The sequence below is a fragment of the Mustelus asterias genome, chromosome 1 (assembly GCF_964213995.1).
Source record: "Mustelus asterias chromosome 1, sMusAst1.hap1.1, whole genome shotgun sequence".
Classification (NCBI taxonomy): Eukaryota; Metazoa; Chordata; class Chondrichthyes; order Carcharhiniformes; family Triakidae; genus Mustelus; species Mustelus asterias.
In genome coordinates, this window is record NC_135801.1 from 30,679,218 (window position 1) to 30,698,561 (window position 19,344).

The following is a 19,344-nucleotide window of genomic DNA, read 5'->3' on the forward strand; positions in this document are numbered from 1 at the left end:
AGAAGATTGGAGCAAACTCATTTTTGTGTGTTAATTGGCTAAAACACAAACAGGGAAAATACAGCCTTTTCATCCACTGTGGATCATTCTTTTAATTTCCTTAGTTTAATTCTGAAAAATCCATCCATTTAGAACTTACACGAGGATCCATTTAATATTTCAAAGTCAAATCATTTCCATCAAAACATTTCTGACAGGTTTCATTTACCAGGTAAAATTACAAAACTAATTTACTTTTCAAATTCCCAATTATAAACAGTCCCCAGAATTTGCCAATTCTGGTTGACCGCATGTCTCAAAATTAAAGGATATGTCCATTATATTAAGTACATACAAACATGACCGATGTGCTCCTTCTCCCCACTCAAAGTGTCTCCAAATATAACAGTGATCAATAATTTTGCTGCATTACAGGTACCATTTAGTTGCCTAAGAAATACAACATCAGTTGAAAAGCAATATTAGGTTAAAAAGGGATGATGAAATCAAATTATCCCAGGGAGTAACAGGCACCAGGATTTCAAATAAGGAGGAACCTCTGAGTCAAGCAGTACTGTCAGTGAGTCAAGCAGTATTGTCAGTGAGTCATAGCATAAATCAGGTACTTTCCCCAAAGTAATAATGAAAAATAACAGGGGTGGCAAAATTTCCTGCCAAGTTGTGTCAATCTTCTGGCATGAGCAGAGAGGAAACTTAGACATACAAGCATGCTGCCAGGTCCTACCCACTTATCTCATAGCAATCTTCCAAAATATGAACGTAAATATGGGTAAGAATACTTTAATAGGTTGATACTGAAGTAACTTCATGTGTCACATAAATCTCATTAAGATCTTAGCCATACTTAATATAAACAACGGCTGTACAAAACAGACTGGGAGTGTTAAAAACAAATTACTGCGGATGCTGGAATCTGAAAGCAAAAGAGAAAATGCTGGAAAATCTCAGCAGGTCTGGCAGCATCTGTAAGGAGAGAAAAAAGAACTGGCGTTTCGAATCCAGATGACCCTTTGTCAAAGCTTTGTCAAATATCAGGACATATATCCTAACCTGATAAGGGTAATTTGGTGGATCAGAGGCATATTCATTTACAACACCGAAGGAAGCCATTCGGCCCATTGTATCAATGGATAGACCATTAAATACACTACAATGAGTAGATTAGTGTCAGTTTCTCTAAGCCAGAGCAAACCATTTGTATTTTTTATGGTTGCCAGTCCCTTTAATCTGATGCAAATGCTGTAGTCCACAAAAAAGGATTCACAAACCTGACTATGGAAACTTCACCAAAGTTAATCATGAAGAAGATCTCTTTGTCTTCTAGTGGTGTTGTGTCCAGAGTGGAAAGTCTCACTGGTAGTCACTCTGAGCCATTCTAGTAATATTTTCTAGCAGTCAACAATAGGGTAAGGCCAATGCCTAGTAGGCAGTGCTTCAGCCTATCTTTTTTCTCATGAGGATGATGCTTGGAACAAGGAGACTTAAATGAAGCAAAGCAAAAAAAAAAATACATTGGATGTGCTGCAAAAGTCCTTTTCGCACAGGTTTACATAACTGATTGTTAATAAATTAAGAGATCACCTTCTGGCAGCTATTTAAGCAATTCTTTCTCTTACAACTGGTCCTGTGATCACGCAATACTGGGCTCTTAGGAGAGTACATTGCATTACCTTGATGCTGGTTTTCCAATGAAGGAGATCTGGTAACGTAACCAATATAAAACTCTGCTGCCTTGTGGAGATACTGATACAACAGATTTGCAGGTAATCTCACGTCGGGGTTATTAATAATTAGAGGTAGGACATCACACACTGTAGATACAAAAAGTACACTGAGTTATAGAAGCATTTATGTTACCACGAGAAAAAAGGTTTCATGTCATTTGGCAGTACAGGTATTATATTGGATTCGAAACTACAGGCATACAAACAGTTCAATTATACACTGCCCTCCTTCAAAAAAAGTACAGCTTAAGGAAAGGAAATATATTATTAACACCTTTTTATGTTAAAGGAGAATAAATAATCTAAAAAGAGTATTTTTTGGAAATCAGAAATCATAGGAAGACATGATGGACCTCAATTCTTGGATTATAACACAATGTAACAACACCTCAAGAATGACAAATACACTCAAGGGATTTTGCCAGATATTCAAATAGTACAGGGAGCAGCAGTCACCTGACACCTCACCCAGCCAAACTTCCTCATATATCCACTTGCCACAAGCATCAGCCAATATCAAGAGCATCGCATCTGAGTCTGACCAATATCCACACACATGCACACTGCATTGTGAGCAGCAATGAGAAATAGGATCCTGGTTTATTATTCTCCTACCTCACCTAGGGGCAGTAAAGTGCACTGCAGTACTACTCTGGTTGTGATGAACTCAGAAAAAGTCAAAAATACTGAGATTTTACAAATCTAGATAACCCAGAACCATACCATATGGTGTATTTACCCATGCATCCATCAGCAAGTTCCAACTCAAAACAATCCAGGCATTGTTAGAAACTCATATTTTCATAAAGACTTTGCTTTCTTACCAAATAACTTTCTAAAACAGTTGACAGGCGAGTCTTGATCATCAAGGTTTTCAGCTTCCAATAATGTTTCACCAAGGCTGACCTAATTTATGAAACAAAATAAACAAACCCAAAATATTTATCAGCATTGATTCATTCATACTCAAAAACATTTCCAAGTTCCTAAAATCCCATTCTTAAAAGTCTTGCATTTAGCACACATTATATTTAAAGCCCTCAGCGTCACACATGCAAAGGTCACTGTAAACTGCACAATTATCAGTACAAATGAGGGAAGCCATTTGCCCCATTTAGCTCATTCTCTTATAAAAACCCACAACCTTCTCCCCTAACACAATATCTAGCCACCTCTTAAATGCTTCCACCATGCTTCCCAGAAGACTATTCTACATATCAATCACTATGAAGTGCTTTATAACCTTAGCCCTAAACATACCTTTCAACAGTATGCTCTAAGGTTCTTTGTTTAGCAGTCATGGTGAAACATGACAAATATGCCAGATTAGCCTTTTCTATTTCATCTAGCCTCGTAGAAATCATAGAAACCCTACAGTGTAGAAAGAGGCCATTTGGCCCATCGTGTCTGCACCGACCGCAATCCCACCCAGGCCCTATCCCCATATCCCTACATATTTACCCGCTAATCCCTCTAACCTACCTAAGACACTAAGGGGCAATTTTAGCATGGCCAATCAACCTAACCCGCACATCTTTGGACTATGGGAGGAAACCGGAGCACCCGGAGGAAACCCACGCAGACACGAGGAGAATGTGCAAACTCCACACAGACAGTGACCCAGGTCCCTGGAGCTGTGAAGCAGCAGTGCTAACCACTGTGCTACCGTGTCGCCCCTTAAATGTATATTCCTCCAAAAGATCCCCCTCTTATTCAACCCCTTTAAGACTGAAGAATCTAAGGCTTGATTGTTGGAATCAATCACTGTTAAGTAAACATTAACTGCCAGAAAGAACATTTAACACTGGCAATGTGGCCGACTCCATTTTGACTGGGACCTACCACAGGGATGCGAAGCATCTACTCTTTTTAGGTGTTAGGCCCTTTTTAATATGGAAGGATATTTTTAATATGCAAACTGGAGTCCTATGATGCCAATTGAAATCAGAACTAGCCAAGGCCTATCCCTTGCACACTTTAACCAGCTCCATACACACGGCAACAGAAGCAGCTGAGGAACGGTTAGGTGTTAAATTATTTTTTTGTGAGCCCCAGAGGCACAGTAAAGACCTCTGTCTGGCCCTGCAACTTTCATTGATGGCCCAAGCTGATCAATTAGGCAAGTTGCATTAGAATGATGGTTTGGCAGCACACATCTTGCCTGTAAAATTTAAATGGGGCTCTGCCTTCAAATCACAGAGTCTTCTTCTTTGCTGGAATGAGAGGCCAGCTAATTGTCCATCAGTCAAAGTCAATTCCATTATCTCATGTTCTCTTTCCAATCATGTCTATATTGTTTTTCTTGCATTCTCTAGTCTATTCTTTTTCTTCTTTCAGTTGCTTTTCTCTCATATCAATTTGAGTGGATAGTGCAGCATGGAAGGAGATACTGCAGGCTGGCAAACTGCATTTTGTTATAGCACTTCCCTTGACATCTCCTACTTCTACACCCTCACATATTGCTTCTTCCCTTTATGTCAGGTCACTTCCATTCCCAGTATCCACTCTCAGTTATAGTGACTATGCCCATTGCACTAATCCCTCAAGCCCTGTACAACCATTAACCCTTACAGTGACATCAGCTTTCACTTATTCCCAAAGGTCTGAAGTCACCTTCTTCCCCCACCACCCCCACTCCTAAAATTCCCCTTTGTGTTCCATCCCCTTCACCACCATTTCAATCTCTTATTGTTACCTCTCCAATTTGATCACCCGACCCAAGTTATTAAATTCTAATTGCCCTCCCACATTTCCTTATTTCACCACCATATCCTGTTCTCATTCCCCACAGTCCCTCTACCTGTAACTCTTCATTATTCCAGTTCACTCTCAGTGCCATACACCTACAACCTCAAACCACTTCCCTCCACAATGCTCACCTGAAAAGCACAATCTATAGAATGGTTAAACGACAGGAGGCAGCCATTTGGTCTGTTGTGCTCTTGTCAGCTTTCTACAAAAGCGACTCTCCCAATCACACTCTCCTGTCCTTTCACCATAGCCCCACAAATTTCTCACAATTGGCCCTGCTTCCACTACACTCTTGGGTATTACATTCCATATCCTAACCCTCACCGGGTAAAAAAGATTTTCCTCATGTTGTTGACAGTTCTTTTACCATTCATCTTAAATGTGTCCTCTGTCTTGACCCTTGTGTGAATGAAAACAGTTTCCCTCTCTTTTACTCCATGCAAACCTCTCATGATCTTGAGCACCTCTTTCAAATCTTCCCTTAACCTTCTCTTCTCTATGGAGAAAAATCCCAGCTTCTGAAATATATATGCAACTGAAGTCCCTTTTGCCTTGTAAATCTTTTCTGCATAGTCTTTAATGCCTTCATATCCTTCCTAAAGTGTGTTCCCTAGAATTGGATGCAATACACCAGTTAAGGCCAAACCAGCATTTTATAAAGATTCAACATTTCTTCCTTACTTCTGCACTCTATGTCTCTAGAAAACCCAAGATCCAATGTGCCTTTTTAACATAACGTTACATGGCATCTCCAAAATAAACCTGTAAAGATAGTCAGGCTTTTGCTAAAACAACTGCGATTGCAACCTCCTAGCAACATTGGGAAGTCAGTACTATTAAGCAATTTGTGCTGTCTAGATTTCACAGCCATCAATTTAAGGCCCAACTGAACAGTAAATACATGCGAGTATGACTTAGTGGCTATTACAGAGGCATGGTTGCAGGATGGTCATGACTGGGAGTTAAATATCCAGGGGTATCAGACTATTTGGAAGGACCGACAGGTAGGTAAGGGAGGTGGTGTAGCTCTGAAATTTAAGGATGACATCAGGGTGGTAGTGAGAGATGATATAGGTTCTATGGAGAAAAAGGTTGAATCCATTTGGGTGGAAATTAGAAATAATGTGAAAATTTCACTGATAGACGTTGGCTATAGGCCACCAAATAACATCATGGTGGGGCAGGCAATTAGCAAAGAAAGGGCGACACAGTGGCTAGCACTGCTGCCTCACAGTGCCAGGGACCCGGGTTCGGTGTGTGGAGTTTGCACGTTCTCCCCGTGTCTGCGTGGGTTTCCTCCGGGTGCTCCGGTTTCCTCCCACAGTCCAAAAGGTGTGCGGATTAGGTTGATTGGCCGTGCTAAAATGCCCCTTAGTGTCTGGGGGACTAACAGAGTAAATATGTGGGGTTCCAGGAATAGGACCTGGGTGGGATTGTGATCAGTGCAGACTCAATGGGCCAAATGGCCTCCTTCTGCACTGCAGGGGTTCTATGAACTGATGCATGTAAAAATGGTACAGCAATCATGATGGGGGATTTTAATCTATATGTTGATCGGTCAAACCAGGTCGGTCAAGGCAGCCTTGAGGAGGAGTTCATAGAACGTATCCGCAATAGTTTCCTCAAACAGTATGTAATGGAACCTACAAGGGAGCAAGCTATTCTAGATCTCCTCCTGTGTAATGAGACAGGAATAATTAATGATCTCATAGTTAGGAACCCTCTTGGAAGGAGCGATCACAGTATGGTTGAATTTAAAATACAGGTGGAGGGTGAGAAGGTAAAATCCAATTCCAGCGTCTTGTGCTTAAACAAAGGAAACTGCAATGGGATGAGGGAGGAGTTGGCTAATGTAGACTGGGAGCAAAAACTTTATGGTGGGACAATTGAGGAACAGTGGAGGACTTTCAAAATGATTTTCCACAGTGCTCAACAAAAGTATATACCAGTGAAAAGGAAGGCCTGTAGAAAAAGGGATAATCAGCCATGGATATCTAAGGAAATAAAGGAGGGTGTCAAATTGAAAGATAATGCATACAAAGTGGCAAAGATTAGTGGAAAACTGGAGGATTGGGAAATCTTTAAAGGGCAGCAGAAAGCCACGAAAAAAGTTATGAAGAAAAGTATGATGGATTATGAGAGCAAACCAGCTCAGAATATAAAAACAGATAGCAAACGTTTCTACAAATATATAAAATGATAAAGAGTGGCTAAACTAAACATTGGTCCTTTAGAGGATGAGAAGGGGGATGTAATAACTGGAAATGAGAAAATGGCTGAGGCATTGAAGTAGTACTTTGTGTCAGTCTTCACAATGGAAGACACAAATAATATGCCAAAAATTAGTGACAAGGCGGCTATGGCAGGTGATGAAAGAGGTAGTGTCGGGCAAGCTAATGGGGCTAAAGATAGACAAGTCTCCTGGCCCTGATGGAATGCATCCCAGGGTACTAAAAGAGATGGTGGGGGAAATAGCAAATGCACTAGTGGTAATTTACCAAAATTCGCTGGACTCTGGAGTGGTTCCGGCAGATTGAAAAACAGCAAATGTGACACCACAGTTTAAAAAAGGAGTTAACTATAGGCCAGTTAGCTTAACTTGTGTAGTGGAGAAAATGCTCAAATCTATCATCAAGGAAGAAATAGTGAGATATCTGGATAGAAATTGTCCCGTTGGGCAGACACAGCGTGGGTTCATGAAAGGCAGGTGATATTTAACTAATTTACTGGAATTCTTTGAGGACATTATAGCATGGTGGACAATGGGGACGGTGGATGTGATGTATCTGGATTTCCAGAAGGCATTTGACAAGGTGCTGCATAAAAGGCTGCTGCATAAGATAAACGTGTACGGCGTTATAGGTAAGTAATTGCATGGATAGAGGATTGGTTAACTAACAGGAAGCAAAGAGTGAGGATAATTGGGTGTTTTCTGGTTGGTGGTCATTGACTAGTGGTGTGCCTCAGGGATCAATGTTGGGACCGCAATTATTTACAATTTGCATAGATGATTTGGAGTTGGGGACCAAGTGTAGGGTGTCAAAGTTCACAGATGACACCAAGATGAGTGGTAGATCAAAGTGTGCAGAGGACACTGAAAGTCTGCAGAGGGATATATATAGTTTAAGTGAAGGGACAAGGGTCTGGCAGATGTTGGTAAATGTGAGGTCATCCATTTTGGTAGGAATAGCAGCTAAATGGCTTATTATTTAAATGGTAATAAATTGCAGCATGCTGCTATGCAGAGGGACCTGGGTGTCCTTGTGCATGAATCGCAAAAAGTTGGTTTACACGCACAGCAGGTAATTATGAAGGCAAATGGAATTTTGTCCATTGCTAGAGGGATGGAGTTTAAAAACAGGAAGGTTATGTTGCAGCTGTATAAGGTGCTGGTAAGGCCACACCTGGAGTACTGTGTACAGTTTTGGTCTCCTTACTTGAGAAAGGATATACTGGCACTGGAGGGGGTGCAGAGTAGATTCACTAGGTTGATTCCGGAGTTGAGAGGGTTGGCTTATGAGGAGAGACTGAGCAAACTGGGACTATACTCATTGGAATTTAGAAGAATGAGGGCGGGGATCTTATATAAACATAAAATTAAGATGGGAATAGATAAGATAGAAGCAGGGAGGTTGTTTCCACTGGCAGGTGAAACTAGAACAAGGGGGCATAGTCTCAAAATAAGGAGGAACCTTCTTCACCCAAAGAGTTGTGAATCTGTGGAATTCCCTGCCCAGTGAAGCAGTTGAGGCTACCTTGTTGAATGTTTTTAAGGCAAAGATAGATAGATTTTTGAACAGTAAGGGAATTAAGGGTTATGGTGAATGGGCAAGTGGAGCTGAGTCCACGAAAAGATCAGACATTATGTTATTGAATGGCGGAGCAGGCTCGAGGGGCCAGATGGTCTACTCCTGCTCTTAGTTTTTATGTTCTTATATTGTTATAACCTACACCAGAGAATTTAATAAAATTTGCACAGAAAGTAGCATTGTAAACTTGAAATACTGAGCACAGGAGATGAAACTGTGACTCATAGTAAATCATCAGTAACAGCCACCCCTCATGTAAAATTCCTTCAGTCACTTGCCCTCCTCTGTCCCCAATAAACGAAGCAATAATTATTCGATCACAAACTTCTGTTCACCCTTCCCCAATCCCCATGAAAACAAATCTAAGAAGTTCAAAAATCCTGTCTTTTCTCAGGTCTCCTACATTTGATAGACCAGAAAACAAGTCTAATTCAGCAAGCCGCCCAACAAAATTACTGAAATTGTAGGATCCTAGTATATTGTAGAATCATAGAAACCCTACAGTGCAGAAGGAGGCCATTCGGCCCATCGAGTCTGCACCGACCACCAATCCCACCCAGGCCCTACCCCCACATATTTACCCGCTAATCCCACTAACCTACGCATCTCAGGACTCTAAGGGGCAATTTTTAACCTGGCCAATCAACCTAACCCGCACATCTTTGGACTGTGGGAGGAAACCGGAGCACCCGGAGGAAACCCACGCAGACACGAGGAGAATGTGCAAACTCCACACAGACAGTGACCCGAGCCGGGAATCGAACCCGGGACCCTGGAGCTGTGAAGCAGCAGTGCTAACCACTGTGCTACCGTGCCGCCCTCATATTATATTCCCTCTAGCACCTCTCTATTTCAGCTGTAACGTGGGGCTCAATACTACTCACATTACTCATACTACGGCCTAATTCATTTCATATAGGCTCTTCATTATCTGTTGGCTTTTATTTTTCATATTGTGTGATAAAATCAAGAATACTTATCTCTTCTGCAGCCCGATGTGCTACCTTTAAAGTCCTGTAACATATACTCTAAATTGATTTGCACTTCCACGTTATCAATCCTACTTCAAATTTGGGTATACTTTCTGCTGCTGCTTTTTACTAAGATGTATCACTTCACAATTAAAGAGCAAAGACAGAAATTCTAAGGTAGAGGACATGTGAGCAAATGGAAGGGAGACAATAATGCCATCTAATGTCAAGATGCCTGCAATTACAACTCAACAGTCAAATGTCAAAATGGGTTCTTGCTGTTATGCTGTGATTGAAAACTGTGACTTAATATTCATGACACAGAAGCACAGAGAATGCACAATGGTCACAAGACATAGTTATAAAATCTTTAGAATGAAGGTCGCAGCTATAAAACTAACACTGTGACACTAAGTGCAAACCCTAATTAGTACATCAGAACATCTATTTTAGCATTACAAACATTTGCCTCTTTTATTATTTGGACTTTTCATTTCAAGAATTTACATGATGGTGGCCTGCTCTTTCAGAAATGTCCTGTGATCTACTTTTATAAAACCGAATGAGATTTTTATTTCAATTCCCAGTGAAATTCGACAGAGGATAAGCATTTTTCTCACAAATTGGTAATCACCAGAACTCCAGCAGATCAACCACATTAAGTCATATCTCAGCTTAATGAGTTTTATCAGTTCTTGTCCCGAACACTAGACAGGAGCGCGTACAACGGTGCATTTCTACTCACTCCCCTGCCTCCTGTTGACCAACATTTGAAGTGCTGTTGGCTGGTGAACACGTGGCATTCCAAAACCTAGATCACATTCAAAACTGCTGGCTGCAACAGGATTGATTACAGTTGGCAGACACCATCTTTGTATTCCCGTTAGAGTAAAATCCAGATTTCACCAGAAAAAGGAAAAATAATCTATCATTTGTTTGCAATCTTTGATTTTGAACTTTTAGGTGGGGGAAGGCGGAGTTATTTCATACCATTCTTTCCTTCTCCACATTTTCCATATTTTGTTACATTATGTACTGGTCCCGACCAAGGTAGGAAGGAAACAAAATTGCTCCCAGATACCTGACAATGCCACTGTGCACTTTCCACTAGCTGTTGTGGACTTTGATTTTTCCATTCTGGCCTATAAGGAAATGTCCAGTCTCTGCGAAGCATCACCCTCCACAAAACTACTGGGGTCAGGACTCACCAAGTGGTAAATCTTGGGACTTGACCTCTTATGCTCCAGCTTGTCACTAAACGCTACAGGTTTTAAAATTTGTAGAAAACACCACATACAAAACCAGCAGATTATTTTGGTTCAGGAACAATTTCTTGAAGTGAGAGAAACTACTGCATTAATTTTAAACTTTTTTTTTAATTAACCAACAGAACAGATCCATCGTAATTGCTGAAACAAAATACATGACTCCAGCACAGTGACAATATACGGGTTAGTTAACAACAGTAAAATAACATTAGATTGGTATTATAAGAATATACATACCCCGTGCTGTACTACAGATTCTGGAAACCGTCTTAAGAGCAGCAGCAACATTTCTGCTCTCTCTAATGTGTTGAAGCACTGCTCTGTTGCTTTAAGAAGCATTTCACATTGTATTCGACCTGGAAGGGTCTCAAACAATCCTGAAAAGTAATTTAACACAGTTTTAAATCTCAGAAATGTACATTATATTATTTTGTACTTCAAAATTTCTTAAAGGATTCATATTTGGTTCTTGCAGATCTTTCAGAGCAGGCACATAAGGTCAATCAATACTTGCATTTAGCACACATTGTATTTAAAGCCCTCAATGTCACACATGCAAAGGTCACAGTAAATAGTTTGGAGACAGAAAGCAGTGTCTCTTGTTTTCCCCTCTCTGGAGTTGGAAATTCAGTTGCTGTTAGAAGCTGGTGGAAACAGACATTGTCCCTGTCTCTCTCTCTCTCCAGAGGCTTTTTGGAAAGTTCCAGGACTGGAAAGCCTCAGAGACTTAATCCACCATTCAAAAGCCCAATTCACAGCAGGTGTTAAAAAGTTGAAAATCCAGCATCACATGAGCATACTTGCTTTTTGTGCCAAGTCTAGAAAGGGGTGCGTGTTTGTGGGATGGTTCTTGACTTGGAACAACATAGATAGCTAGCGGTTAAGGTTTATACTGTATCTTGTTTGAATCTTATAATTGATAAAAGTTATGCTGATTCTTTTTATTATATTTTAACTGTGTTCTTAAATAAACTTTGTTTGATAAAAGCTTCCTAGTGGGTCACTTGAATCATACCTGAAGAGACAGACCTTATGCTCACCCATGCCAAATTGAAATGTAAAACCTTAGGATCTAGGCTATCTTCTTAAAACACCTTGGGGTTTCTGACCTGGGTCTTAACAACTGGGGGCTCTTTTGCAGAATTAAAATCTATATTCCTTGTCTGGTTTAAGATTATTGGACTCAGAAAACAGTGAGTGGTGAGTATACTTGTGGTTTCTTTTCAGGTGTTGCATTCAGTTTACATATCAATGCCTTGTGGAATAATGGCTCTTACAGTGGCTAAAAGTTTCCTGGGGATGGAAGAAGTTACTCAGGGTGGTTTACAAAAGGTGGTTAAAACAAAGCTTTTGGAATTGGCAAAATGCTGCAGTTGACAGGTGAGAAATGCAGACAGCTCAAATACTACAGAAGGAAGCATCAAAGAGGAACCAGGGTATAATTGCCGGCATCTGCAGAAGCACACACATCTCACAGCCAAGAGGCCATTTTAACATCGACAACCCAGAGAGGCCAGTTTATAACTCAGAGCCTGAGAAACAGTTTATTTCAAAGTCGTCTTAGAGCCAAGATTGTGCAGAAATCTTCACAAAGGCAATTTAAATATCTTCGCTGAACCAGGAAAGAATATTTCCCAGACTTGATCATCTGCCTTGTATTGTATGGTAATTATGAGCTGTATTTGACTTATAAGTTTATTTAATTTGGATGCTGTTTGGGAACGGGAAAGTCTTAAGGAGTTCACGATCACATATATTTCAGAACAAGGGGCAATTTCTATATAAACTGTGGATGTGTTTAGTAATTCATATATTTAATTGTCTTTGAGTGTTATAGTCCTATTCATGTATGTTTATCTTTTAATTTAATAAATAGTCTTAGTAATTGTTACAGGATGATTGGGTGGTTATTCTTACTGGGGGTTTCACATGATTCCTCACACCATTCCAAAAACAAAACTAAACAAACCGGCATTTCAAGTTGAAACACCCTCATCGATAATAACCGCACGGTTCATGTCACTACCTCTACAATTAACTGGAGGAAATGTTATGCCTTTTAGCATTTGGTGAAGGCAGCTTTGAAATTTCTCTGCCAGCAACTCGGGTTAGAAATAAGAGACTTAAATCCATTTTAAGAGATGTTCATATTAATTTAAAGCAGGATAGTGTCCAGCTCAACAAGCAAAGCTCACAAGGATGGCAGGAGTCCGAGACAACACAAGTGAATTAGCACTTTAACAGGAGCAAACAGCTGCTTGCACTGCTTGAAACAGACAGCCCGCTAAATACTGTTTAAGTAGCACCTTTGCAGTTGGCACCTATGACAAATGATCAGCAACATTTGCTCAACATGGGCTCCTGTTGGGATAAGCGGCAACAGCACAAGTGAAGGGGACTGTTTTGGCACAAAAACTCCTGTAACAGATCAATCAACAGCAGTTGCAATGAGTTAGACATGTCATTGCCTGTTTAATGACAACAATATCTTGCCCTGGAAGTTGTTTGAGATGTGAGGTGGAAACTATCCATCCTCCACAGGGCATTTGAATGAACTGGACAAGCAACTGTCTCTCTCCTTAACTAGATTACCCAATTCTGAAATTAACAGCTGAACAAGAAAGTGCAATTTAGAATCTTGAATTAAAACGTCAAATCAAGTAGCAAAAGACAAACAAGAAGCAAAGAAAGATTGGATTGTGAGAGAGACACACAGAAAGATGCAAAAGTTAAAAACATTAAAAACTTAAAAACGGTAGAACTGTTGAAAGAATGGTTAATAAAGCATAAGGCATCCTGGGTTTTACCAACAGGTGGATAGAGTAAAAAAGAAAGGTTTCATGCCCCTAATATAAGAAAGAGATAATAAATTGTTTAGATCAACACTTACTTTAAGTGGACATTGCTAAACCAAAAGGTCACATGATTCATATCGTGGCTACCATTTCTGGAAATCTTCAATAGCAGTTACAGGATAAAAAGCTCAACCCTCATCTTTGTGAAATCTCAGACATCTCATTGTGAGGACACAGCACAATAAACGAAACCAGGGACATGCATAGAAACATACATAAAAAATAGAAGCAGGAGTAGGCCATTCGAGCTTGCTCAACCATTCATTATGATCATGGCTGATTGAATTCAATATCCTGATCTCGTCTTGAACCCTTTAGCACAAAGAGATAAATCTAATTTCTTCTTGAAATCACACAACATTTTGGCCTTAACTTCTTTCCGTGGTTGTGAATTCCACACATTCACCACTCTCTGGGTGAAGAAATTTCTCCTCGCCTCAATCCTAAAGGTTTACCCCTTATCTGCAAATTATGACCCCTAGTTCTGGACTCCCCACCATCAGGAATATTCTTTCTGAATCTATCCTATCTAATCCTATTAGAATTCTATAAGTTTCTACGAAATCCCTTCTCACTCTTCTAAACTTCAATGAATATAGTTCTGACTTAGTCCTACCATCCCTGCAATCAGCATGGTAAACCTTCACTGCACTTCCTCTATAGCAAGAACATCCTTCCTCAGATAAGGACACCAACGCTGCACCAGACGATTTGTCTCCCCAGTCTGGTCCTACAACAAAGGGATAGCCATCAAGACTCATTATGCCCGTAGAAGTTATAATAGCCACCATCTATCTCCTAAGGTAAACAATGGAATTGGAATTTGGGCAGAGGAACTGTTTGCTAACCTGCAACTGACTGGGCAACATCACATGACCTAAGCTTCTGGCCTTGGAAAGATTTATTATTACATTTCTAGACTCAAAACTCAGCTTGCTGTTTAACCTCCAGCTGGTAAACATCAAAACAGGTCTCCAGGCTGACCAACAGCCTGCATCAAGCCTGACCTACGGCTTCAGGGCGGAACTGTGCAGAGTGGTTAGAACTGCTGCCGCACAGTGCTAGGGACCCAGGTTCAATTCTGACCTCGGGTCACTGTCTGTGTTGAGTTTGCACTTTCTCCCCGAGTCTGCATGGGTTTCCTCCCACAGTCCAAAAATGTGCAGGTTGGGTGGATTGACCACGCTAAATTGCCCCTAAGTGTCAGAGGGACTAGCATGGTAAATATGTTGGGTTATGGGCATAGGGCCTGGGTGGGATTGTTGTCAGTGCAGACGCGATGGGCCGAATATCCTCCTTTGGCACTGTAGGAATTCTATGATTTCTATGAAAGCCTGTTTGTCTGGAGGTTACTGGCATTATCTCCCGCACAGACCATGTCTCTGTACACCAACCATCAACTTTAACAGAATTTTGCAACTCTTGTTTCATTTAGCTGAACCCACATGAACTGTGAAGGAATCCTCACTGGTCTCTGGCAATCCTGTGATCTGACATTTGTATCTGTGGTTCTTTTTCTTTTAGGTTATTCATAGTTGTAAAAATTATTTTCCCATCTTCTTATTGTGTGATGTGTATGAAGTTGTACCTAGGTTTGAATGTATGAATTAACTACACTTCTGATTTAACCCTGACGAGAGTTTACTGCGAGTAATTTTAAAAATTGATCTCACAAACATAGGGTTTGGGGGAACATGCCTATGTTAAAAGTTAAAACATCTCAACTTCCAGGCAGACAGTGAGAAAATAAAGGAGTTTTCCTCTCTTCCCTATCCGTAACAAAAGAAATTATGTTAAACCTGCTAAAAACTGATCCGGCCTCAACTACAGTAATGTGTCTAGTTCTCATAAGATCGTATGAAATAGGAAGAGTGGTTCATTCAGCACACCAAGCTTCTTCCACCATTCAATAAGATCATGGCCAATTTAAATGTGGCCTTAGCTCCACTTTCCTGCTTGACCCCCATAACTCTTAATTCCCTTGTCAATCAAACATCTGTCCAACATTGTTCTGGATACCACACTTTAGGAAGGATGTAAAGGCAATAGAGTACAGAAAAGAGTCACAAGAATGGTTCCAGGAATCAGGAATCAACTTCAATTACATAGATAGATCAGAGAAATTGGGGCGGTTCTCTTGGGAGAAGAAAAGGTCGAGAGATTTAATATAAGTATGCAAAATCAGGAGGCAGTCTGGACAGCGAAGATAGAGAGAAGCTGTCATCTTTGGCAGAAGGGTCGAGACCAGTGAGCTTGTGCAGGACCAATCAGCCTGAGTGAGATTTCAGCCAGAGTGAGGGTATCGGGAATTTGGAGCTGAAAGGAAAGAGGTGTTCACCTTCGGGAGGAGGGAAGAGGCAGACCTGTGAGGGAGATTCGAGGGCTAGTGAGTGGTAGAAAGAAATTGAACCGCGATGTCACAGCCAGCAGGTAAGTGATTGGCTGGTGACTGGCAAATACTTTTTCTTTTCATTTTCCTCTTGCATTGTAGTTGTTGTCAGTGAATTTAAGTCATGGCAGGAGATCCCAGACCCGTGTCATGTTCCTCTTATGTGATGTGAGAATTCATGGACCCTTCCGGTGTCTAAGGCTCCTCGTGTCTAACTGCAGCGCCTGTTAGACAACTTGGCAGCTCTGGAGCTAGGGATGGATTCACTTTGGAACATCCACGATGCTGAGGAAGTCGTGGAAAGCACATTCAGCGAGTTGGTCACACCACAGATAAAAATCACTGAAGGAGATAGGGAATGGGTGGCCACCAGACAGAGGAAGAGGAGACAGGCAGTGCAGGGGTCCCCTGCTGTCATCTCCCTCCAAAACAGATGTACTCTTTTGGATACTGTTGGGGGAGGTGGCTCACCAGGGGAACGTGGCAGCAGTGAGGTCCATGGCACCGTGGCTGGCTCTGCTGCACAGGCGGGCAGGAGAAAGAGTGGCAGTGCTATAGTGGTAGGGGATTCAATTGTAAGGAGAACAGACAGGCGTTTCTGCGGATGCAAGCGAGACTCCAGGATAGTATGTTGTCTCCCTGGTGCAAGGGTCAAGGATGTCTCTGAGCAGCTACAGGACATTCTGGAGGGGGAGGGTGAACAGCCAGCTGTCGTGGTGCATATAGGCACCAACAATATAGGCAAGAAATGGGATGAGGTCCTACAAGTTGAACTTAGGGAGTTAGGAGTTAAACTAAAAAGACCTTAAAGGTAGTAATCTCAGGATTGCTACCAGTGCCATGTGCTCGTCAGTGTAGGAATGTCAGGATAGCTAAGATGAATGTGTGGCTTGAGGGATGGTGCAAGAGGGAGGGATTCAAATTCCTGGGACATTGGAACTGGTTCTGGGAGAGGTGGGACCAGTACAAATTGAACGGTCTGCACTTGGGCAGGACTGGAACCAATGTCCTAGGGGGAGTGCTTGCCAATGCTGTTGGGGAGGGTTTAAACTAATGTGACAGGGGGATGGGAACTGATACAGGACATCAGAGGGAATAAAGTGGGGACAGAAACAAAAGGCAGTAAGGGGAAAAGTGAAAGGCAGAGAAACCAAAGTCAAAAATCAAAAAGGGCCACAGTACAGAGTAGAGAGACTGAGAAGAACTCGGTGAATGGGTCCAGTAAGGCTAAGAGAAATAAAACACGGAGTGTGGACAAAACATGACCGGACAGATGATCTGAGAAAGCAGGGGAAGTCTAAATTAAACAGCATTTATTTCAATGCAAGAGGCCTGACGGGCAAAGCAGGGCATGGATGAGTACACGGGACTGGGATATTATAGCTATTACTGAAACATGGCTATGGGAGGAGCAGGACTGGCAGCTCAATGTTCCAGGGTACAGATGCTACAGGAAAGATAGAACAGGAGGCGAGGGAGGAGGGGGAGTTGCGTTTTTGATTAGGGAGAACATCACAGCAGTACTGAGAAGGGATATATCTGAGAGTTCGCCCACTGAGTCTATTAGGGTAGAACTGAAAAATAAGGGAGAGATCACTTTGATAGGATTGTACTACAGGCCCCAAATAGTCAGCGGAGAATTGAAGAGCAAATATGTAAGGAGATTACAGATAACTCCAAGAAAAATAGGATGGTAATAATAGGAGACTTTAACTTTCCCAACATTGACTGGGACAGCCATAGCATTAGGGGCTTGGATGGAGAGAAATTTGTTGAGTGTATTCAGAAGGAATTTCTCATTCAGCATGTGGATGGCCTGACTAGAAAGGAGGCAAAACTTGACTTCCTCTTGGGAAATAAGGAAGGGCAGGTGACAGAAGTGTTAGTGAGGGATCACTTTGAGACCAGTGACCATAATTCCATTAGTGTTAAGATGGCTATGGAAAATGATAGGTCTGGCCCAAAACGTAAAATTCTAAATTGTGGCAAGACCAATTTTGATGGTTTTAGACAGGAACGGTCAAAAGTTGATTTGGGGAGTCTGTTGGCAGGCAAAGGGACTGCTGGTAAGTGGGAGGCTCTCAAAAGTGTGTTAACCAGGGTTCAGGGTAAGCGCATTCCTCTTAGAGTGATGGGCAAGGCTGGTAGAAATAGGGAACCCTGGATGACTCGTGGTATTGTGGTCCTGGTCAAAAAGGAGGAGGTAGCATATGACATGCATAGGCAGCTGGGATAAGTGGATCCCTTGAAGAGTATAGAGGGTGTCAGAGTTAAGGGAGAAATCAGGAAGGTAAAAAATGGACATGAGATTGCTTTGGCAAATAAGGCAAAGGAGATTCCAAAGAACTTCTACGAATACATAAAAGGCAAAAGAGTAACGAGGGAGAGAATAGGGCCTCTTAAAGATCAACAAGGTCACCTATGTGCGAATCTACAAGAGGTGGGTGAGATCCTAAATTAATTTTTCTCATCGGTATTTACTGTTAGGGAACTTGGGGAAATAAATAGTGATGTCTTGAGGAGTGTATATATTACAGAGAAGGTGGTGCTAGAAGTCTTAAAGCGCATCAAGGTAGACAAATCCCCGGACCTAATGAAAAGTATCCCAGGACGTTGTGAGAGGCTCGGGAGAAAATTGCGGGTCCCCTAGCAGAGATATTTGAATCATCAACAGCGACAGGTGAGATACCTGAAGATGGAAGGTGGCAAATGTTGTGCCTTTAAGAAGGGCTGCAGGGAAAAGCCTGGGAATTGCAGACCGGTGAGCCTAACGTCTGTAGGGGTAAGTTATTAGAAGGTATTCTGAGAGACAGGATCTACACGCATATAGAGAGGCATGGACTGATAAGTGACAGTCAGCAAGGCTTTGAGAGTGGAAAATCATGTCTCACGAATTTGATTGAGTTTTTTGAAGGGTAACCAAGAAGGTAGATGAGGGCAGTGCAGTTGACGTTGTCTACATGGACTTTAGCAAGGCCTTTGACAAGGTACCGCGTGGTAGGTTGTTACATAAGATTAAATCTCACGGAATCCAGGGAGAGATAGCCAATTGGCTCAACGACAGAAGACAGAGAGTGGTTGTAGAGGGTTGTTTTTCAAACTGGAGGCCTGTGACCAGCGGTGTGCCTCAGGGATCAGTGCTGGGTCCAATGTTATTTGTCATTTATATTAATGATTTGGATGAGAATTTAGGAGGCATGGTTAGTAAGTTTGCAGATGACACCAAGATTGGTGAAATAGTGATCAGTGAAGAAGATTATCTAGCATTGCAAAGGGATCAATTGGGCTAGTGGGGCAATGAATGGCAGATGGAGTTAAATTTAGATAAATGTGAGGTGATGCATTTTGGTAGATCAAATTGGGGCAGGACCTACTCAGTTAATGGTAGGGTGTTGGGGAGAGTTATAGATCAAAGAGATCTAAGAGTACAGGTTCATAGCTGCTGAAAGTGGAGTCACAGGTGGACAGGTTGGTGAAGAAGGCATTCGGCATGCTTGGTTTCATTGGTCAGAACATTGAATAAGGAGTTGGGACGTCTTGTTGAAGTTGTACAGGACATTAGTAAGGCCAGTACTGC

The 19,344-nt window shown here is 41.6% G+C and overlaps 1 protein-coding gene across 5 annotated transcripts in view; it reads right to left on the reverse strand.

Annotated features, from left to right (window-relative positions):
* ints10 (integrator complex subunit 10) overlaps positions 1-19,344 on the reverse strand; it is a 64,487-nt gene that overhangs the window by 36,570 nt on the left and 8,573 nt on the right. For all 5 annotated transcript variants that reach the window (XM_078210981.1, XM_078211008.1, XM_078210989.1 and 2 more), the window contains exons 4-6: positions 10,761-10,900; positions 2,549-2,630; positions 1,671-1,811 (exon numbers count right to left, since the gene is read on the reverse strand). In XM_078210981.1, the coding sequence (XP_078067107.1) occupies positions 1,671-1,811; positions 2,549-2,630; positions 10,761-10,900 (363 nt within the window). The remainder of the gene's footprint in view (positions 1-1,670; positions 1,812-2,548; positions 2,631-10,760; positions 10,901-19,344) is intronic.